General features: G+C 34.0%; 3 protein-coding genes across 6 annotated transcripts; 2 read left to right on the top strand and 1 right to left on the bottom strand.

Annotated features, from left to right (window-relative positions):
• The first annotated feature begins 2,543 nt into the window (after positions 1-2,543).
• Positions 2,544-7,268, top strand: LOC134269976 (uncharacterized). The gene is made up of 3 exons (XM_062752146.1): positions 2,544-2,680; positions 6,554-6,674; positions 7,044-7,268. The coding sequence occupies exons 1-3, from the start codon at positions 2,581-2,583 to the stop codon at positions 7,186-7,188; spliced, it is 366 nt and encodes a 121-aa protein (XP_062608130.1). The 5' UTR covers positions 2,544-2,580; the 3' UTR covers positions 7,189-7,268.
• A 637-nt stretch (positions 7,269-7,905) lies between these two features.
• Positions 7,906-10,241, top strand: LOC134270004 (uncharacterized). Its single transcript, XM_062752176.1, has 3 exons — positions 7,906-8,063; positions 8,615-8,732; positions 10,079-10,241. The coding sequence occupies exons 1-3, from the start codon at positions 7,955-7,957 to the stop codon at positions 10,224-10,226; spliced, it is 375 nt and encodes a 124-aa protein (XP_062608160.1). The 5' UTR covers positions 7,906-7,954; the 3' UTR covers positions 10,227-10,241.
• A 572-nt stretch (positions 10,242-10,813) lies between these two features.
• Positions 10,814-22,577, bottom strand: LOC134270003 (protein maelstrom homolog). 4 transcript variants are annotated; one of them, XM_062752173.1, is made up of 15 exons: positions 22,366-22,576; positions 21,157-21,273; positions 20,918-21,002; positions 20,588-20,734; positions 19,883-19,924; positions 19,628-19,761; positions 17,565-17,767; positions 17,283-17,345; positions 16,864-17,053; positions 13,801-13,879; positions 13,363-13,653; positions 13,134-13,228; positions 12,729-12,885; positions 11,936-12,025; positions 10,814-11,803 (listed from the first exon to the last, which is right to left on the bottom strand). In XM_062752173.1, the coding sequence occupies exons 1-15, from the start codon at positions 22,495-22,497 to the stop codon at positions 11,763-11,765; spliced, it is 1,866 nt and encodes a 621-aa protein (XP_062608157.1). In that variant the 5' UTR covers positions 22,498-22,576; the 3' UTR covers positions 10,814-11,762. The 4 variants fall into 4 exon arrangements, with proteins under 4 accessions (XP_062608157.1, XP_062608158.1, XP_062608156.1 ...); XM_062752174.1 differs by having other exon boundaries at positions 13,134-13,225; positions 13,801-13,882; XM_062752172.1 differs by having other exon boundaries at positions 13,801-13,882; positions 22,366-22,575.
• Between the last annotated feature and the right edge of the window lie 1,333 nt (positions 22,578-23,910).

Below are 23,910 nucleotides of genomic sequence, written 5' to 3' on the forward strand. Positions count from 1 at the left end.
TCATCAAAATTTTTGATTAATATCAAAGAGCGCTGAGATTTCAAAGCATTAATTCATTTTCATTTTTCAGTATTCAATTAGATCCCCCACTTTATGCCACGGTACCCCTGACCCCGGGGGCCTTTAAATTCACAATTCTGGAAGTTTTGTTAGTAGTTCATCTGCTTAATAGTAATACTCGGAAACAGAGGAGAAATTTATCAAAAAATTATAATGAATTTTCACTATATAATTTAAATACTGTAGCCCCTCCCCAACACCAGGACCCCTGACTCTGGGCCCATGGAATTTCTTAATTTCAGAAGAGGCTCCCTTCTTCTTCAAAATTATGCAGGCCTACATGCGCGGACACCCCCTCCCCCCTGGAATTTGCAGAGTTATTAATTTTATATTTGTTTATTTATTTATTCACCAATCAAGGGCCCTCGGGGGGGGGGGGGGCATATACAATTAAAAAAACAATATAATCATTATTATAACAACATTAACATGTAATTGTTGCATCAAGTGCAAAATTGGCTTGATCCTCACATGCAAAAGTTCTCAGATTTGAAATACTGGTATATAATTCACAATGAAATATAAGCATCACAATAATACAATATAAAGAAAAAACCAAGCTGCTTTACACTTCAATGACCAGACGAATAAAAGCAAACAAGTACACTAATAATAAATTTACTCCTATTATTACAAAAAGTACATATTTTGCTGGCCTGGCAGCATGGGGCACCAAGGCCCGATGCCTATTGAGCAGTCTGGAACAATGGAACTCTGAAAAACCAGCTTGCTCGGTCTTGTACCCTAAGCAACCAAGACAGCTTACAGGAGGAAAACTTGATTTGTTGGCCTGACTACTTGGGGCACCAAGGGACGGTGCCTATTGAACCATATGACACTACAGACTGTCGGTCTTGTACCCCAAGTAGCCAAGACAGCTTGAGGGTATAAAAAATCCTAGTATATAACTTGAAATGTAATGCATAAAGATACAATTCTTCAGAAATCAGATTTCATTTCTGAATCATTTTACAAATTTGAGTAAGAATTTCAACATTTTCATTGGTAATTAACCATATTAGTTTTTGGTCATTGTCCATCTTATCAAAATTCTTACAATATTTATCTATCATCTTATTCAAAATAGCCCTTTCTTCCTTTACAAGTCTACATATAAAGAATAAAAAATGTTTTTCATCATCAACCTTATTGTTACATCTTTGACAAAACCTTTCATGTCGAGGAATGTTTTGGTATCGTCCTCTTTCAATTTGGAGTCCATGGGCTGATATTCGAAAGCGTATTAAATTAAATTTCTTCTATGTTCAAAGTTTTTAATTAATCTTAAATACTGTAAATCACTTTTTATTCGCGAGAACTTTATTTTCGCGTAATTACGCGAGACGGTATGCTCGCGAAAATTTCATTCTCTCGTATAATAGAATTACCACAATTCGTGAAAATTTTGTCTCGCTAATACAGAGTCAGTAACTTTCTCGCGAAAATAAGATGTCGTGAAAATTAAGTGACCTACAGTAGTTCTCAAAGCCAAAATTTTGTTTAAAGGTGCAGAAGTTTCTTACCTTTTTGTCAGACTTTAGTCCGAGATGAAAATGGCGTTCTTTGATGTAGTGTTTAAGTAAACAGTTCCTAATGACAGTTTTAATTTTATTTGTTTTTACTGAAGACAAATCTTTAATTCCAATGATATTAGAAAGAAAAAAGTTGATTGAGCCATACCATGAAGATGCGTTTTGCTTAAAAAGTAAATTTGATTTAGAGAAAGCATTATGCAATAAAGTAAATGATCGGACAAGATGTTCTACTCTGTGCCAGTAACCTAGCATGCTTTTAATATGTCAAAGTGCAGGAGAAATACTAGCTATAGACCAATTAAAAACCTTGGACCCCCCTAGAAGACGTAGGTATGAAAAGTCAAAGGTACATGTATGAAGAAGATTTGGAAGTGAACGACTAAGCCATGTTTGGTCAATATTTATATGGAAGCATCCTCAGGTAGTGTAGATTCAAGTTTGCTCAAATCATGCATGACCCCTGGGGGTAGGGTGGGACCACAATAGACGAATACAATCAGGAGTGTCGAATATGCACATCGAAATCGTCAAACATTCACTAGCGTCTGGAGCCCCGCCCCCCACTACGGCTTTGCAAAATCCACTGCCTACTCAGATGTCCACATCAAAAATACACCATGGCTACGCCTTTCAAGGACCTCCCTTTCAAATCGCTACTTCAGATATATTTTTCATCGCTACTGGTACGGGGGGGGGGTATTTGCATAAATGGAGCGGGGGCATACATTCATTAATTAAGTTTCAGAGGAAGTAAAGTTAATTAAGAAGACCAACCTAGAAAAGGTCGCAATTATTTCATCTGCGTCTTTTAAGCAGGAAATGTTGATGGATAAGGTAAAATATGTTAAATATAAACCCTGTAAATTAGAACTGAGGGATGTGTTACGCATCGAGACGCCCAAGTAAACGCCTTAACGAGAACAAAGTCTTAAAATGAAATAGTCTTCCCATCTCAGACCATTTTTTCAGGGCCTATAGCTGCATCATGAGTTTCAGCTTAACTATTCTGTGTGCTGTCGTGTTACTTTTTGGTCTCAGTGATGGTGCATGCAAACATACACCTGCTGAATTCCGTATTGACAGAGGTAAGGAAGATATTTCTTCTGATTTTTTTTCTGGAGTAGTGTCATTTCTGACATAATTTATTTTATCAAATAAACTCTGCAATATGACTACTTTGCAGAGTTTATTTGATAAAATAAATTATGTTAGAAAGGACAGTAGCAAACTGTAGGAGAAAATTCTCAATTTTTTCCAGGCAAGGCAATATATACGATAGAGCACAAAATAAGCAGATAAAATGTTATCAACTGATCCAAATGGAAAACAAAGGATGTATTTGTTTTTTTTTTTTAAATAACTTTTTTTTTTCATTTTTACTCTTAATTTTTTCTCTGTAATGTTAAAGCAGAACCTCATATTTTCAGGTAGCTTTTTGATGTGTGTGCTAATATCTATTGAGAAAACCCTATCATTGTGCTTGAAGATAACTTTCAAATAAAACACCATGCATAATTGTCATACATTAAAATAAAAAAATTATTTAAATCCATAACATGTTATCCACAAAAGTGTGAAGATAATTCTTAGGTTTATCAATAGGCGAAAATTCAGCTATCACAAACCCCCTAAAAGGTAAACATTCCTTACTGTAAATATATTATCGAATCTGTAAATTGAATGAAACTTTCGTTAATTTTTCTTCAAATGTGTCATATTACAAAAAGTCAACGGCCGAACTGAATTTTAAACTATTTTTCGATAATGTATGTAGTAATTATTCATTTTTAGTAATAAAACCAAGTCATTCGAACTATACCGAATTGTCATCCTCGAACAGAATAATAGCGTGCCGTGTTTCAGTTTGTAAAGTGGCCAGATATCATCCTTAATTTTTATGATCCAAATACTTAAAAAACAGAAATGGTTCATTATTTAATGGAAACTAACCTAACAAAATAATAACAATGCTCTATAGATACTGAGTATCGAATAAAAGACGATAACTTAGAAGTATACATGAAAATGCCGTTGAAATAAAATTTTCAAACTAAGGTTTATTTTAATTCTTTTTTACAATGTAGTTTGTTCATAAAAATGTTCATTAATTCAGTTTTTTGTTGTTTATCTCGAAATGGCACTGTGCAGAATGAAATTATTAAAAAGAAAATAGAAAAAAAGGAATATTTCTTTATTTGAAGATGTTACGCCTCGTACATTCTAGTAGTTGCTCTTTCAGAAACTGCATGCATTAGAATACTTTATCAATAAAAAAGGAAAAGGTACCCACTGTATAATTTAAGGTTTTGTTGTCTACTGCATGTATTTTGAACAGAAAAGAAGTTTCGTTGGAATTCAAGATTTAGAAAGCTAGTCAAAGTAGCAACTGCATGAAAACAGTTCCTTATATATTGTTGTTTTATTTTTTAGTTTAAAATTTTTAAGTTTGGTAGGTGACATATGTCCCTCCCACAATTCAATATTTTTTAATAAAAATCCCACCATACTCTTCTCTTGAAAATCCTACATCTGCCCTGGTAATCCCACAGAATTCTCATACAAAAATCAAAATGTAATACATTTCAATATTCATGAACTGTTTGATTGTGAAAACAAAGAATATATTTGGGATAACAAACATTTTCTTCGTATTATAAATAATAATTGATATTATAGTTTTTGTATTTTGTTTTTGGAAAATAATTCACATTAACTTATACGGAAAACTTATGTTTTGCGCGGTTGCAATACATGTATATAACGTTACGTAATGTAACGTAACAAGGAAATGAAAAGGTATTTTTTTTAATATCATATGAGACAAAGATGAGGCAAATTAATACTGAAGATTGATAAAAATTTTATTATTATTGATATTTGCACCTGTAATTTAAAAAAAATATGTATAGCACATTCCTCTGTAATTTAACATGGGTTGATCTGATCTGTTTTTCCGAGGAGAAGGATGTGTTGTGGAAAATATGCTATCTTCTCAAAACATTTGTTCTGAGTGTTTAGAATATTGATAGGAATGGAGTAAACGATCATCCTTCAAACTTACTTTTATTTTAAGGGAAAAAAAGAAATGACGACATTGGTGACATTTCACAGCCGAGTGCATGCGCACCGCATATTATTTTTTCTTCTTTTTTTGTAAATTATGTGCCCATTCCCTTATATTGTCCGCATGATGTAATATTTGCATATTCATCTCGATAATTCATTTATATTCTATTGCATTAATTTCCATGAGCATTCTTGGGGATGATGTATCTTTTCTAACAACAAACAACATTAACATATTTCAAAGATAATTTCAACACCTCTGGTGAGGAAAGTGTAACCAAGACCCGAAAAATTGACTTTTTATTGTGTAACTAGCAACATATTGTAAATTCTTCATCAATCTTAAAATGCCAAACTTTGACCCATTATAATACTAAGCAATCTTTAAATTAAAAATAAATCACCTCATTTACAAATCATGACAAACTTTGTCTCCATGGCTTACTGAAGAGAAACATTACATTCAATCAAAATCTTGGCTTTCTTTTTGAAGTTTCTATTTCTGGACAAATTGTTCGACTCGACCCTATTTTTGCGAGAATATAGCTATAATAATATTTCCATTTCTAACTTTTTTTTCTCTGTGATAACTCTGTGAAAGTTATATAGCGGAGTTGTTTTCTTGATAATTCTTCCGGAATGTAAATTAGGCAGGTCGATAGGTCAGGAGCTAAGGAGGTCTAATATGCATGCAAATCTCGTGCGCATCTGTCACTGTGTCTGACGCTAAGGAGGCCAAATATGCATGTAAATCTCGTGCGGCTGCCTTTGTGTTTGACATTGAAATTGGCAGGGAAGTCCTCGTGTAATTTAAATCTCTGACTACATTTTTAAAATCTAAATCTACATTTTTATTTCACAATGAAATGGAAATATAAAGAATCACTGTCTAGTTAGTATAGTATGCCAGGGACATCAACGATAGTGGGAAACATGGGATAATTTATGCATAACGGGCTTCGACCGTTATGCAAATTATCCAATGTTTCCCACTATCGTTGATGCCCTTGCATACTGTTCTAACTAGACAGTGATTCCTTAAATATACTGGTGTAATTACAAATGCATGTATATACTGAAAACATGCCGACCGGTCACACCCGCCGTGTGCACTTTGACACGAGTGGACAAACAAAAAAAATCCGTTGACAATTGAGTGTGTAAAAAAAGTCTAACGATAATTATTGCAAAGCGTCAGTCAATACTCAACTGAATGGTAGACAGTCAGTAGGTGCTGACAAGGTCATTGTATCGACCGCAGAACTTATGAAATGATGAATTTAAACGAGACTCTTATATCCTTATTTCATCAACTTGTTTATCAATAGCTTGTCTCGTTTAAGAAATTGTTCGTAGGTAGAGCATGCTCTTGCGAATCCATTCAACATAAGACATAAACTTTATGCAGCTAGGTGATAAGGGTTTATTAGGCCAGTTGTCGATATTAACGTCGAATTTAGAACGCTTGTCATAAAGGTTGTTGCTAGATTACCATAAACGTTAATAAGTAACAGATATGTCAGACTCTGTGGTATCTTTTATTTATAGGGATTCCGATATACCGGGTATATCGAGTTAAAATCTATAAAAGGAACTTGTTAATTGAAAATATATACGTCGTCTTTTTATCTTTTTTCCTCATGCATTTTGAATAATTCTGCTTTTTATGATTACAAATTTAAAGTCTGCTAAGAACGCAGTTCGGGGGTACAGTGTATATTACATGAACTTATTTGAGACAATTGAATATGCAGAATTGCATGGAACTTAAAATTATTTGAAAACATGATATACATGTACCGGTATTCTTAAGAATGCTAATTTGTCCTTTTATAAATAAAATTTGGTAAAAGATAAAAACGAATATTTCTATTTTGATTACTTTTTTTCAGCCAGGAATGAGTTTGTTGTCTTTTGTTCACACCGAGGGGTAGAATGGTCCCGTGGTTTGGTACATTTTGATGAACACTGTGAGAGATGCTACTGTAGCGGATTTGTCAAGCAGTGTTGCGAGTAAGTACCTCATCAAAGAGAAATTCTTCTGTATCAGAGGTAGAATTTAATTAAGATGACAATTTATTGAAAACTGGACGATATTAAACTTACGCTAAATTTCTATTAATTTCAGACGTAATGATTAATTTTCCTTTATTTTGTCTCTCAATCATCAACTTTAATTCAGTCTACTAACATAATTCTTAAAAGTGGACACAGATTCAAATCTGGACATGTACTTTAAATAAACTCCGAAAATGCTTTATTTCCTTTACAAGCACTTCCGAAAATATACTGTGTACAACATATTGCCAGAATTACATTAGATATGTTAATTTCTTATACTTAAAAAATAATTTCATCTGTTTTTCTCTCTCCTATTTGTAGAGCTCGTGAGGTAGCGGGAGTTACAACGATCCCCGGATGTGTACAAGAGATGCGCGGATGTAAAATGGAGTTCTACAGATACATGTATGGCATTAAAATAAACTGTCGTACAGGCCAACCTTTTGAGGATATAATTGGTTATTGAAAAAAACTCTTCTGTGGTATATTTTCATCTTTTTTAATTGTTTATACATTTTGTTATAGAATAAAGTTGATATTTGACTACTTAACTGCTTTACTTATGTTTGTATTAGTTTCAAAGTCCACCCAAAAACCTGACTATTTGAACATTATGGGTGTTTTGGTGGGAGAGAAAGAGAGAGATAATTTCAAGTCTTTGGCGCCAAAAATCGTCATGGCTCATTATGACGTCACTGCATTGTGACGTATCATTACCTTGAGCAAGGTGTGATAACTTATCCAGATTTCCAAGAAATAATCTTTTTGTGCTATATAAACTTTTTTTAAAGAATAAAATACTTTTAAATACATTTATTGGTGTTTCTCACCTAGATTAGTAATTTAAAAAATGTATCCTTGATTTCAGAGGTATGAAAATTAAATAATGAAACGATTTGATTTTCACTGCTATATAAAAATTTGTTGCTTTTTGGAAACATTTAATTCATTTTGTCACTCTACAACAATTAATGTATAAAACTGAATAAAAACTTTTAAAATAAAAAATAAATAAGAAGACAGCTGAAATTTATTTGCACTCCTTTCGCAATCATTAATATGCACTTTTCTCTTTTTTCTTGATGAATTGCGCAAACATGTTACATGAAAGATTTACCGTAAAGGTTAGAAGAGACGGATGGCGAGACATGCATCAAGGAGAGCAGAGGATCAATAGCTGCTGTTTTAAAAGAGACCTTAACCACGAGGCCTCTTCTGAGGAGGTCTGAGAAATGAACTCACTAAGTTTCAGCTTGTTGGTGCTCTGTACAGTGTCATTATTTTTCTGGCACACTGATGGCGCATGTAGGTTCTGGATGAAGAGGATTCAATTCGGCACAGGTAAGACGTATTCCTAGCACTTCTCTAGATATTACAAGGTTGTAATAATAAAATAAATAAATAATAATAATTTTTGGCTGTCATATGTTTATGGTTTCCTGGAAATGAACCTTAGCTTTTAAAGGACGCGATTCTCTAAAAATAATAATTATAATAATATATATTTAAGGCTAAAAAGCAACAAATGAAAAAAAAATCACTCAAAACAATGTACTACCAAGGCACTTTTATATTCAGCGCAAAATATGATTCATTTAGAGGTAAGAATGAAAAAGGCTAATGAAAATTAAAATCCATCCATAAGGCATGAGAGCAGATGCAGAAATTTTTTTTTCTTCTTTTTTTTTTCATTTTATACCTGAGGCTGAAGCACATGAGTAAGCAATATTGAGTACCCATGATAAACATTGTTAATCTTTAACAATAACTTACGACCAAGAAAACCGCATGGATTAAAATAAACCTTGTTAACTGTACTTGAATTTTGTTTTTTACTTGGCAATCAGTTTTTCTTTCTTTCTTTTTTTTTTACGAAACGCTTACTACTGTAGAGCAGAAAGGGAAGTTTTACTGTTCGTATCGTGGAGAAAAATGGTCAAATGGAGTGATGTTGTTCCCTGAAGTATGCGAAGGGTGTGAATGTAGAGGCAACATGATGATATGCTGCGAGTGAGTACAATAGCAGGATCTTTGGTAACAATGGCCGAAATATTTTGTAACCATGATCATTAAAACTATTCGTAAAAAGTTGTTAATCTATTTGTATGATGATGTATTTGATTAATAAGGTCAGGACAAATTTCCATAATTTAACAGAAGGACCCCAACAAATAATCTTCCTTAAAATTAATTCTTCAATTAAATAAAATATAATAATTTCTTATCTTCAATTTTCCAGTGTAATCGCCTTTAAAATAGATATCATACTTCTACTTATATAAAATTATTTAATGTTTTGTAAACGAAAAATCAAACACACATATTCTTAATCTGTACCGAATTTTGATCAGTATTTTCCTTTTAATCTAACGATTTTATTATATATATATATATTATTTTTGTAGTGTGATTTCTGGTTATTTCTTATATTGCGACATTGCATCGTATTGAATTGATTGATTGATTGTATACTGTTTAACGTCCTCTCGAAAATTTTTCACTCATATGGAGACGCCACCACTTGCCGGTGGAGAGCTGCTTTGTCCTATACTCGGCACTGAGGACCATTGGGCAGGGAGGAATCTTTTTCGTGTCAGCACCTACTGCGACACGTGACCTTGGTTTATACGGTCTCATCCGAAGGACCGGTCTCCACGTCCCACAAAAGAGATTCGAACCCGCGACGTAAGGATCAACTCCTTACTTCCCGACTCTAGAGCAGACGCTCTAACCACTGCTCCACGCAGGCGACGTACGCGTATCGAATTGAAAGGACGACGAAATAAGATGGAAGGGGGGAGGGGGGTAAATTATACAGACTACCTTATTTTGAAGAACGTGAATTTCAAGTGATCTTATCGGATGATTTCTAATTGTTGTTTTTTGTTCTTTTTTATTCCAACTAAACTTGTTTGAGGATGATAATCGATTTGTTATGTACATGATACTTAAGCAAATGTAATTTATTCCTTGGTATCATAATGGCAAATATCTAAAACATCGGTAGGAAGTCTACATTAAGAAATCTTACCGTACTCTCAGAAAGTGGTGGAAATTTGGCTCTAGTTTATAGATCCCTTTGGGGGGGGGGGCATATTTAATCATAGCATCTTATTTCAGTTAAAGAAATCGCTTTTCTTTTTGTGCAAACTACATGCATTAATTAGACTACATCTTCCTGTAGCTATCATCCATCTCACTTTCATGTATCAGAGTTTCATTAGAATTTCCAAAGAATGATACTGAAAAGATCTTACAGTGGCTATATGACTATCTTAAGCCTTCCCTGATTAAACAATCCTGATTTAATTCCTTTATACCATGTCATAAAGATGGTGTTATTTTTTAATCCCTAGCATTGGTACTGCTGCAAATGCCGGGGAATACGAGGGCTGTACCAAGGTGAGCCGAAAATGTGAAGTCCGCTACTACAAGATGGTGAACGGACAGAAGTTGGACTGCTTCTCTGATCTACCATTTGACGAGAACTTCTGGCTTAAATAAATATGATGAAGCCTTTTTGTTGTATTCTAAATATTTTTGCAATTTGAAGTAGATACAATGAAAATTACAAAGCATTTGTTCTTTGATTGTAAGAATTTACCTAAAGCTATTCTCCTGATTTAACACTAACATTAAACATAACGTCCTTTCAATCATAGTTTTTGATGTCTGTTTTGAAAAACATTTTATTCTATTAAAACTAATGTACACTACTAAAAAAATCGAGCTGATCAATGATTTTAAAAAAGTTTATTTCTGAAAAATAAATTTTGTCACCTAGACATTCATAACAAAACCGGTATGTATTGCTTACATAGCAAACAACAGTTACTGTACATTCATTCTTCATAAAAAAGACATTACGGCTACATTGCGAAACAATGAAAAAAATGACTAATGGCCATTCTGGAGTGAATGGCATGATCAAATGTTCATACTCCATACAAGTACACCAATAAATGGATCAAGACTTCAGTATGTACATGGATTTATCAGATTAAAGCTATTTTTGAAGAACTATTGCAAGTGTCACAACAGTATTCAATTTTGCTATATATTCTTACCAAAAATGTGCAACTCTGAGTAGGTGGTATTCATTGAAAACAAACTTTTGAGAAGTTTCCTTTTCAGATCTTGTAGAACAATTTTTTATAAAGATTTTAGTACCAAAAAATACACAGCCACCCAGCTAGGCACGCAAGTTTGTTTTGTTCAAAGTTAAGCAGTGCTTGAAAATCAAGTCCAGGACCTAATCGCTCCCAACTCAAATATAGTAGATAGAAAAATCAGCCCTAAATGATAATGAATCTGGTCAATACAGGAAGTTAACATATTTGTTTTTCATCCCATAAAACAATTCAGTCTCATGCCAAAATATCAAAATCAAAGGGGGGGGGGATTCAGGAATTTTGCGTCAGTCATGATGATCAAGTGTAATAACTGTAATGACACCCCCATGGTCTCATGATTTATGTACATATGTAGCAGAAAAAAACAAATGAAACATCTAACAGACAACAAGGCCTACAGTGAGCAAATTAATACCTTGTTATCTGGAACCATATGGAGCAAAACAATTTTTTTTAAATACAGTCATACTTGTCTAATATGAACACAGCTGGTTCCACAAAAATACATGTAGACTGGATTAGACAAAATTAAAGATCAGACATATCTACCAACTGAATTTACTAAAAGTTATCTCTATATTCAGCAAGATTTCGGAATACACAACACCTGGATTAGTCTATTTGACAAGCTTCTCTGTATCTGAATGCAACATGAAATGAATAACTAGTGTAGATGATTGATTGAACACTCATAGATGGATGAATGGACATTTACTGTTTCACAATCCAGCCAAAATAAAGAAATATCAAATACATCACAGTATTATCGTCTCATTGAATGCGTGCCAGTCTTTCAGGTCAATTCTACTACAGCTAGCCCAGATACAAATAATCTGCTGTCAGGAAAACATGATTTTAAACAAGCCTGGATCTCCAAATTCACGATAAAATAATTTGAATCTTTTGGTCAGTTACCCAGCTGCAGCATCTGGAGATGTTTCTGAACATCTGTAAAATGTAACAATGTTTGTTTTAAGATTGTTATTTATTTATTTCTATAAAATTAATACATCTTACAAATTGCATTATATGCAGTGGGACAGTATATTTCCATGTAGAACCACAGATGACTCTACTTACCCATTCCTGGAGGAGCATAACCTCTGCCTTTAGGAAGTTTCAGCGTCGGATCAACAGTTCCCATGATTCCTCTTCCTCTTCCAGTGACTTCTGAAAGACAAACACAACTCTCCATCAATTACTCTATAAAAGATTTATATTTCATGGCCCTTAACTAGTATTTCTTGAAAACATTTTAAGAAAGTCTTACTGAACTGTGTTAGTATGTCACAGTATCTATTACAGTTATAATACAATATATAATATGTATAATACAATTGTTTGTTTGTTGTTTAACATTCTTCTTGAGAATTCTTTACACAATTGGTGATCAAACACTTGCCAGTGGCCGGCTGCAAATTTCGAACTGTACTTGACACTCAGGGCCATTGAGCAGTGCAAGAACTTTTTGATGCCAGTATCCATTGCAACACAGGATATCAGTTTATACAGTCTCATCTGAATGACCTGTCTTTTTGTCCCACAGTGGGATTCAACCTATTGACATAAAGATAACCTGCTGGTTATTTTTTGCTGGTGGAATAACTAACTTCTCTGGGGTGGAGCAGTGAACTTGTTGCTTATTTGTTGCTTCAGGGGAGCAGTTAACCTGCTGGTTATTTGTTGCTGTGCAATTACTAACCTCTCTGATGTACAGCAGTTAACCTGCTGGTTATTTATTTCCACGGAATTACTAACCTCTCTGAAGTGGAGCAGTTAACCTGCTAATTATCTGTTGCTGTGAAATAACTAACCTCTCTGAGGGGAGCAATTAATTAACCTACTAATTATTCGTTGCTGTGGAATTACTAACCTCTCTGAGGGGGAGCAGTTAACCTGCTGGGTATTTGTTGCTGCGGAATTTGTGGCCTGACTGGAGGTTCCATTGCCTTAAACCCTGGGGGTACAGTAGAGGCTGGTCCCCTAGGGGCTTGAATGTTTTGTAGACTTTGTGATATACTGTTTAACGTCTAGAACAAAGAAGGAGCCATTGTCTAATTAAATTCCATAAAATAAACTTCAGTAGTGAAAATTCAATAATTTTACATTCAATTCTTTTAATCAGAAGTTATCAAACAGCTTTAGAAAGAAAGCTTTTTGAAATGAACAAGCTATACTGCATTCTGAGAAATGGAATCAAATGCAAAACAATATCTTCACCTTTCAAAGACTTTTACACGATATTTCACATCATTTTAAAACAAATATCAATTCTTACTGGTTTGGGGGATTCCTCTTTAACCCAAGCTGCTGGAGGAACAGGAGCTGAACTGGGATCTGGGGCCATAGCTCGCCCTGCAAACTTCTGTCCTGCTGTTGATATAAGAAGTGTTATGAGTAAAACTTGCAGTGCTTTACATTTGCATTTGATTTTCCTTTCAATCTTTTTCTTCAATTTTCAAACCAAAAACATAAAATTTGATGAACATCTTTTCTTGTTTTCATACCTGGCTGCTGGACATGACTTAGAGGAACTCCTCTCCCAATGCCCACTCCTTGTAATCCGCTCCCCCTTCCAAGGCCTGGAAAATCCCCAGCACCGGAGGTAAACCCTACAGCAGTGGCACCTGCTACACCTCCCATACCACGGCCCAGTGAGGGAAACTCTGTCTGGGTAGCTGTAGGGGGTGGAGGTTTGGAGGGAATAGGGGTCCCAGACCACATGCCTCGTCCCATATTTGCTGCTTTAGGCTTTTGCTGTTCTGCCCATGGATCTCTGGGTGCTGGTGCCATATTTACTATTCAAAATATATCAAAGGTTATGTACTTCTTAATCTATGAATGTTGTTATAATGTTCAAAGTTCAAAAGTAATCAATGAGATCGAGTTGAACTTTATGCAGCTGAACATAGTGAATTTGTCTGATGACAACAGAAATGTTTTACCTGGGAGATGAGGACGTCTAAGGGAGGTCATAGACTGATTGTCATCATCACTCTCATCTGAACTTTCATCTTTAAAATTCTTCTGGAAGAGAGTGTAGTATTATTATTTAAACAATAAAATGCTTTCTTTGTTTGTTATTACTGGAATTAACGGAAGCAGCTGTTGCAGAAAAATTACATAACCAGAAATAACGAACAAAGAAAGACATTTTATTGTTTATATTTACATCTGTTTAAATAATCATTTAAAGTAGGATTAAAAAGATTAATTATTGTACATGTATTAATGATGCGAACATCTTTATACGTTTCATTGATGGAACAGCCACTGATCAAGAAATCTGAACAGGCGACATGCCTACTGTAGTTCATGCAGTGATTAATGTAATGGGTTTTCTTAAGAAATACGAGGGGCTATCAAAAAGTTTGTAGACTAGCGCCATAAAATTAAAACCGCTTTAGGTACATCAATGAATTTTAAAATACTTAGTTATCATCATCTTTTCTATCTATAGAATAAACCACAAATCATAAATTTGATTTTTAAATACATCAGTAAAGTTTTTGTAAGCAATCCTATGTCAAGGCGGTGCAGCCTCGAAAACCACGTTTTTCGACCTAAATGTAACTAAGATAAACTATTTTGATATGAACATTTGACATCCAAAAATCCTGTTAATTCAGGTATGTGTTGGGACACTATTGTTCCGTAAAATATGGAATTTTTACCTCATTCTGGAAGTTCTATGAAATTTTATTGTAAATTTTACATGGAGTATCCAAACAAATATTGCCTTGAAAATGACGCCAAAAGGGGGGAGGAGTTTCATTTTTCAACATTCTATAAAGTTTTGCCCCTGGGATAACTGGTATACACCTAGGAAATGTTTAAACTGGCTACGGAGAAATAATTTGCATCCAGATTACTTGTCTTTTTAATGTCAAAATAGATTCAGAGAGAAACGGGGATGTAAAGTTAATATGGAGTCCTAGTCAATGTTTGAAAAATCTATCACGTCAAATAATGACGTTGATATGTGTTTTAGATTTACTGAACTCCAAAAAAACAAAATATGCTGGCACAATCAAGCGAGGATCTCTCCAAATGTATAAATCCATTTGCAATAATATATGCATTGAAAGCTGCTGTTCATGATATTGTAAAGGCGTATTAAGAAAAGGACAGGTTGAAGTCCATACTCAGCTCTAGGGAATCTCATCAAAATAAATGTACGAGGAAGAAGCGGACATTGAAAAATAATGACGTTGTCGGACGTCATGCAACTAAGCGGCGACGGCGCCTGGTGATCATATAATGTCGTTTTTATTTTATAATAATTTGGGAAATAATGAACGTATCAAGCTAAAATTTTCAACATTTCTTTATTTTTTGTTGTTTTATGTTCCTTATAAATTTTGTAAGCTCAGACTACATAGTACTAATTTTATAGCCTCAGTCCACGAACTTTTTGATAACCCCTCGTAAAGGAGAAAATATTCAGTGGATGTAAATATACAGTTTTCATACTTCTGACTAGTATTTACTGATAAAGACTAAGATACTAGAAAGATGCTCAAGGCTTGTAATACAAAGATGCTCAAAATTTCAAATTTTGCAAATACCTTTTGTTTCTTATAACAATTTTAACGTGAAGTACAATAGTCTCTCATGCACAATTATATACAGTAGAGACTCGCTATTACGGTGACGGTTTTATACGATAGAACACTTATTACGTTGTAAATTCAAAGCACAAATCCATTTCTTAACAAATCTATACAAAAAAGAACTGTTTATTACGATGTCCAAAATCGCCAGGTCTCAGTAATACGATGTAAAAATTCTGTCAAAAATCTTTTCACTCCATGTTTATTCAGTGTTGATTGCTGGTAGACACTTAAGGAGACGCTAAATAAACATTGGAACACCTGTGCTCTGAGAGAGTGTTAACTAACAGGGCAGTTTGGTGATTAGTGACGCTTGATTGCACCCACCTGGACTGTTCCAGCGAGCCCAGCAGATTTGGAGATGTGCCAAAGCCATTGTTAAACAATTAAAGTTGACTCATAAACCTAGCTTCTTCTTTATCTATCACTGTAATTCTTTTTTTTTTTTTAATTCTTTTATTCTTTATTTCATACTTAGTTTAATAAATTAATTAAATAAATAAAAGGTTATATTTAATATTATGCATGTATGCTGTACACAGGTACACATAATGTGTAATTTCGTTTGCAAATAAACTGCGTAAATAAACAGCTTGGGTATCAAACATAATTTGGACAAATTTTGAACTCCACTACAAACGTTTTAACAGCTTGGGTAGTGGCTTGGACTACCTCTCAGTTGTCAGCAGAAATACAAATCGATAATTGCTGAACTGCTAATTGACCTCTGTTCAGTAATTAAAAACAAATTATTTTGACAGATTGCTTGTCTATTTACTTTGACCTTTTTATTTGAATAAAAAAAATGTTGTTGTTTATTTAGAAATGACTTTTAATTGAATACAAAGAGAATAAAATAATCAGAATTATGGTTGTTGTTTATATAGAAATGACTATGACTACGAAGACATTGAAATTTTCACGAACGCATTATCTGGACAGAAACGAAAGTGAAAGTACATGTTACAGAAAATGGCGGCAATTAAAGGAAGATTGTCAAAGTTTCTATTAAAAAATGTGCTCTATGCTTTTACTAAGATGGAAAAAGAAGAAATAGCATCATGAAAATAAGTTTTAAAGATAAGTAATCAATGAATTAAGTGTATATGGCATATTGGAGAAGAATTTGAGCATGAAAAGGAGACAGAAGGAGAGAAATATACCCCCTAATACAAGAACACGTTTTCCAAATGATGTTTTACTGGATTTTATAGGGAACTTTTATTACGTTGCCCTCGGTATTACGATATTTTACCGTGACAAAGTGAACATCGTAACAACGGGTCTCTACTGTACATAATTTTAATGCACAGCAAATTTGATAAAAATGATTATTTTCAGCTAACCAAGAGCAGAATGTCTAAAGGCTTACACAGAAATACAAATGATTATTACCTTAGCTAGTGCACTGTAACTGTTGCTCTGTTTTATTGGAGACTTTTCAAACCTCTGATTCTGGGATGGTACTTTCACTTTCATTGAAGACGGTGGAAGAGCTACCACTGGGTTGTCTGTCCGGACGGGAAGATGTCTGTTGGTCAGTTCTATCTTCAACAGGCCACAAAAACTGTCTGAGATAGCATACCTGATCAAAATACAAAGGTCCAAATGAGATAGCATACCTGTCAGATCAAAGAATAAAGGTCCAAATGACATAGCAACAGATGTCAAAAATAAATAGGAAGCTGAAGGAGGATCAATAGGAACCAACTAAAGACTAAACACATCAAAAGCAACAAATTCTGATCCTTTATACTTAAGTTTCACATATTGAAATTTTAGATAGTTCTTCATGCGTAAAAAAAACAACTCACGAATATCTTTGAATAATCCCCAGTGAGCAGTATTTACATTCCAGTTCTTCATGGTAATCACATCTAAAATGTAAAAACAGCGCTACAACAATGGAAACAAGCTTCATCTTTCAACATGTACCCAGTAATTTGAGTCTGTAAATCTTCACTTTTTTACACAATGACAAATGACCAAAAATGTTCAGATGTAAATTGCTGGTAACAGATTTTTCAGTTGAGCTAGTAATTTTACTGCTGTCATTAGCCCAATTTTTTTTAACTTAGCATTCCTGTTAATAATACCTTGTTTTTGGCTCATAATCCCAAGAATTTGAAGTGAGCAATTCTATAACTCTTGTCTTTGATACAGAATGACCTAAGTGTTGATAAAGGTCTGTGACCATGCCCTCCAATTCGTAAACTTTCTTCAGTCGGTTCGGGATTCCTAGACAGGCTCTCCCATGAATCCATTCCAAACAATAGGCCGTTTCTTTGATGTCATTACCCTATAAAGCAAAGCAACATTCATCATTACTTTATGACAACACATACTACAAGCTAAAGACAAACATGAATCACAGAAGTAAATTCAGTGTTTATATCTTTTATTAATCTTTTTCATATCTATAATAATAATAATAATAATAATAAAACTTTATTTAAAGAAGGTAACCTGGTTAGTGCATGCACTATTCTTCCCCAGGGCCCTATATATATATATATATATATATATATATATATATATATATATATATATATATATATATATCAAATACAAAAAATATATACACTTCGTCAAGATACAATTCATCATAATTATATACAATTAAGTAATAGGTTTGAGGAATTACAATCACTGAATTATGAATAGAGTGTTCAAATACAGACATATATTAACAATAACAGTACAATATACAATATTCAAATGATTTTACGACCACTGATAATGTAATTTTCCACATTATGCTTGAATGTTTGTAGAGATTGAGAGAATCTAATGTGTTGGGGAAGTTTATTCCATAGATGTACACCTGAATACTGAAAAGAGGTCTTGAATAAGTTTGTACGAAATTTTAGTAACTTGAGATCATAATTAGATTCAGATCGCAGGTTATAAGAAGTTGAAGACTGAAATTCAAATAAGTTACGAAGATATTCGGGAGTCATTCCACCGAAAATTTTGTATAATAATATGTATTTGTATAGATCAACTAGTTCATAAACTGTTAACCACCCAAGTTTCTCAAACAGTGGTTTAGAAGAAGAATCAGGACTTGCGTCTAGGATAATCCTTGCTGCCCTTTTCTGTAATTTGAATAGTCTGTCCATGTCCTGCTTGGGGGCATTACCCCAAACAGTCAAGCAATAGTTAATAGATGGTAAAATATAAGCATTGTAATAAAGTTTCCTTGTATTAAGAGGGAGAAATTTCTTAATCCTACGAAGCGTAAATAACTTATAATTAATCGTTTTACAAACTGAGTCAATATGATTTGCATACTGTAACTTATCATCAATATGTACACCAAGAATTTTTCCAGTTTCAACAATTTCAATTGTTTTGTCTGAGGCATAAAGTTGTAAATTTGGATTATCTAATTTTAATTTTCTTTGCTTTGTTCCCATTAACATACATTTTGTTTTATCTACATTTAAAACCATTTGATTTTGAGCACACCATTTTTCAATCTAACAAAGATCTGCATTTAGCGTATTTTCTAAACATCGTGCATTATGATTATTTGAATATAGAGTAACATCATCAGCAAACATATCAATATTTGAATTGTTTACATGTAATGGAAGGTCATTTATGTACAATAAAAATAAAAGAGGGCCCAGAATTGACCCTTGTGGCACTCCTGCTGTGACGGGTTGAATATTGGAGACACATGTTCCAAATTTAACACACTGGGTCCTGTCGTAAAGATACGACTTAAACCATTTTATAGCTGTTTGGTCAAATTTGTAATGAATTAATTTCTCTAGAAGAATATCATGATTCACCAAATCAAAAGCTTTACTAAAATCTATAAATGTAATGCCGATTAGTTCACCACGATCCATTGCATTAAGCCAACTTTCTGTTAGTTTTGTAAGTGAAGTTTGACAAGAATGGAGTTCCCTAAATCCCGACTGGGATTGTGTTATATAGTAGATCAAATTCATTAGTGAAGTTTTGTATTAGCTTAGCTACATGTTTTTCTATCAGTTTAGATATAGTTGGTAAAATAGAAATAGGACGATAATTATTCGGGTCAGCTTTGTCACCTTTCTTAAAAATAGGTGTTACTTTGGCTTGTTTTAAATTTGTCGGGAAAATACCACTTTCTATGCTAGCATTAATAAGATTAAGATGTACCAACCAGACAATAAAATGGAGGGTATTCGGGTTTCTCTCCATTAGGATTTACAAAATTCTCTAATTGGATCCATAATCCTCTGTAATTGGAATCGGCATTCTCAAAATTTTCCATCGGAATTTTATGGTAATCCTCACCTTTTTAAATAAATTAAAATGTACAATCCACAAAAATAAACTATAATTCATAACTGATTAAATAAGGTATAAAATTTTTTTGGCAAAAGATTAGGAATAAATTGCATTACAATATTCTTACTTTTTTCTTTACAAACTCCTTTATATCCCAGTGGAATTCTTCCTGTAAAAATAGACATAGGTAGTCAAAGATCATCTCCACAAATGTTACATCTAAGAGAGGCAAAATCTAAAACCATATTTATAAAGTTACAGTAAATTACATCCCTAGATACAACTGCTCCAAAAACTGGGACATTAAGGCCAAGGGTATAGACTAAGCATTTTGGAGGTAAGTTAAAAATGCACTCAGAAAAAGTAGTGAGAGACAAAGTTTTGATATCTTTCTCAAAGTAATGCAGTTAGCCCTTTCATTACCGCTGTCAATCAAACTGCCAAACAAAATTGCCAAAGACTTTTTAATGTTACTCATTCTACACAATTAAGTTAAAACCATTTAAATTTAAAACGATCATGTTTATAAATTCAAAGAGTAAAATGCATTCTATCATCTCACTTAACTGCACACTTTGTTTTCCTATACCGTATAGCGAGTTTTCTTGGCGGGTGTAAAATTTGGCGGTTTGCCTGCTTAAAGGTATGCGAAAAATTTTGGCGTAATTTATTTTAGCAGATGCAGGGTTTCAGCTTTTTGCAGATGGACACTAAAAAGAGAACTAACTATTTCAGCGATTAAAATTTTAGCAGACTATCATCAATACGCCAAAATTAGCACCCCAATAAAATAACCTAAAATAAAATAATATGGTATACACATGTTCTTTACCTGGTTCTATAAATCTGTGGAGTTTTTTACTTATGCCTCGCTTGATGCTGTATTCAATTACGCCGATTTCTGCTGGCAAATAATGGCCATCATCAGTCATACACAGTGTTTGGAAGTTGATTAAATAAAACACCTCATTTGCAACCTCTGAAAAGAAATTGTGTTTAATTTATTGTAATGAAAAGTATAAGATATAAATATAATTAAATCAAAAGTCTAAAATTCTAAGTGCTAGTTTATGAATGTATTGACATGAAACCCTATGAATCTGAACCATAAAGTCTTTATTTTCCTTATTCTAATCCATACATTAAATAAATGCCAGCTGACCTTCTCCAGGGGGCCATTTTTCTCGGACAGACATCCTCTGCTTTAGTCTCAGCTGATCAGTCTCAGCTTCTACATCTACACGTTCCTAGAATGGATCACTTTGTATGTAAAATAATATCATATTTGCTTAGAATATGCAGCATGTTACACAAGGCCAAAAAATGATGATCAGTCAAGAGCTTTACCTCATGTTCCTATACAGCATATAAACCATTATTGCACAGTTTCAGAACACTTACCGAGAGCAGTTTTCCTTGGTTGTCCATTCTGTAGCAATCACCACTAGCTCCTTTCATTTGCTTTTTATATTCCTTAGCCCTTTGATCATATACTGCCCTCTCTTTATCCGTAAGAGCCTATATTCAAAATAAATGCATGATTGAAATTCTGCACAATTAAAAAATGGACATGCAGGGACTGGCAAATAGATTCATAAGGCACTTGTCCAAAGGCAAGTACATGGTCAAGATACACTTGCCCTACCTGAATTTTTGCTTGCCCTACCACAAACTTATACTGTGTTTATAAATTAAAAAAAAAAAAAAGAGGAAGACCAATACTGATGAGTAGATCAAGCAAGCCCCTATGCCCAGCTTTAAATCTTTAGCTTACATATTGATTTTATTTTTGGCAAGTCATAATTAAAGATTAGGTAATCCTTAAATTTTTTTTTTTGCGGTAAATCAACCGACTCACAAAAATCTGCCCAACTCAAACTTGTTTATCACTATTCAAGGTATGAATTTTTTTTGTAGCTGGCTACAAGTAGCTCCTAAACATGCCCAATTTAAACCTTTTTTTGTATACAGTACCCTGATTGGGTTTTAGCTTTGTATGAAGCATGGCAGTACCAAAGTGTAACACTCTAAATAAAATTCAACTCATTGAGTCGTATGGAAGAAGAAGATTGATTGATTGATTGTATATTGTTTAACGTCCCTCTTGAGAATTTTTCACTCATAATGGAGACGCCACCAATTGCTGATGGAGAGCTGCACATTTTGTCCTATACTCGGCACTCAGGGCCATTGAGCAGGCAGTGATCTTTTTCATGCCAGCACCTACTGCGAAAAACCTACTAAACCTCGGTTTATACGGTCTCATCAGAAGGACTGGTCAGGTCTCCACGTCCCACAGTGGGATTCGGACCCGCGACATAAGGATCAACTCTTTACTTCGTGACTTTAGAGCAGACTCTCTAACCACTGCGCCACGCTGGCGACAAGGAGAGGAAGATAAGATAAATAGGCAATGAATTTTTTGGGGGTTTATACCCCACTTTCAATTTGCTTCCGACGCCTATGTTTAGGCAATGTCTAAATTTGAGTAGATTAAAACAACAAAAAACAAAATTTCATGATAGAGGATATAGAATCAACAATTTATCTTTTATGCAGCACATGCCAGGACTGCAAATAAATTAGGCTTATACAAAATTAATAAAGTACCTTCCATCGAGGGTGTGCAATGGGAACAACGTCTTGGATTCCATTAGGAAAAACACGTCCTTCTTTTCTAAGCGATGGCTCGATGTCCTTCATGAAAAAGTAAAACCCATTTCTCGCAGGTTTCTTCGGCATGATGCCTATCTTTATCCTCCAAACCCCGCGTGTTCGGAAAAAATCTTTCGCCTGACAATCGCGGGAAATGAATCAGTGTTACGCTATTGTATGCATGCCGATCCCGATGAGAATTAAACAGAATAGACCCCAATCTCTCACCAGAGGGCGTTTTACGCATCCGCTCCAACACGTGTAAGCGGAGCGCGCCCTCTGGTGAGAGATTGGAATAGACCCCAAAGTCACTTACTACATAAAAAAAAAAATTGTTCATCGATTTATTTAACTTATGCATGCCTTTCTTCTCATAAATCACTGACTACTTTATCACTTTCATAACAAAGGCGCACCAAGATTAAAAAGACAGTCACAAATATTTTTTATGTAGGTAAACTAAAAAGAAACTAGCAATTTACTTTTTATTACTTTAAATAAATCTGTACATAAAATTCATTGAACGGAAATTATAGGTTTTAAAGCTCTTTACTATGGTCAATAAATTGTCAATAATATATACATTACACATGCTCTTTATTCATATCCAAAAAGAAAAAAAAAGATACAGTAGTAAGTTATTAATATATCGAAGGGAGATCCGCTATTTGATTGGGATCTCGAGGGTGATTGGGAGATTCTTCCTGTTTATTTGACCAATCTTTAAGAATAATTCTTAATTAAATCCAAACAAAAATTCAATTTGGTGACATAATCAATTGTAAAAGATGATTTCTTGGGTTCTGTGATGCTATAAACATTCATTTAAATATAAATGAAAATAAATGAATAAATAATTACACATGTAGGTATATTATTCATAACTTTTCAAAAGTTATGGCAAATGTTAAAGTTTTTTTAAAAGCAGGTCAAACCAGGCACGTAGCAACGGGGGGGGGGGGGGGGGGGGGGGCAGGGGGCCTGCCCCCCCCCCCCAATTTTTTTCCCAACATTACCTGTACTATTGAAAATGTTCATTGAATTGTTGGTTGCCCCCCACCCCCCACCCCCACTTCTTACCACAGTAAAGGGATATCAAGGAATTGTAGTATTGTATGCAAAAAAAATTGAAGTCAAAGAAAGTTGGCATTGAAAAAAGTTGGCCACTACCCCCCCCCCCCCCCCCCCCAGCCTCGAAAATAGGATTTTCGAGTTTGGGCAATTCCCCCCCCCCCTTTTTTTTACTTGTCAACTTTTACAGGTAATGAAAAAAAAAAATCATCTCTGGCTCCCCCCCCCCCCACTTTCAAAAACGATGCTACGTGCCTGCAAACTCAGAGGTCAAGTTAAAGAGTAAAAAAAAATATGTCGATCCTTATAGAAAGATCTTGTCACAATAAATATACACGTGACGTATTGATTTCAAGCTTTAGCAATGACTGTTCAAAAGTTTGTGAAAATTTAAAGATTAAAAAAATTGAGCAAAAGTGGGTCCATCTC

This window comes from Saccostrea cucullata, unplaced genomic scaffold, assembly GCF_032062105.1.
Source record: "Saccostrea cucullata isolate Sc308-1 unplaced genomic scaffold, CSIRO_AGI_Scuc_v1 ctg261, whole genome shotgun sequence".
In the NCBI taxonomy this organism is placed as follows: Eukaryota; Metazoa; Mollusca; class Bivalvia; order Ostreida; family Ostreidae; genus Saccostrea; species Saccostrea cuccullata.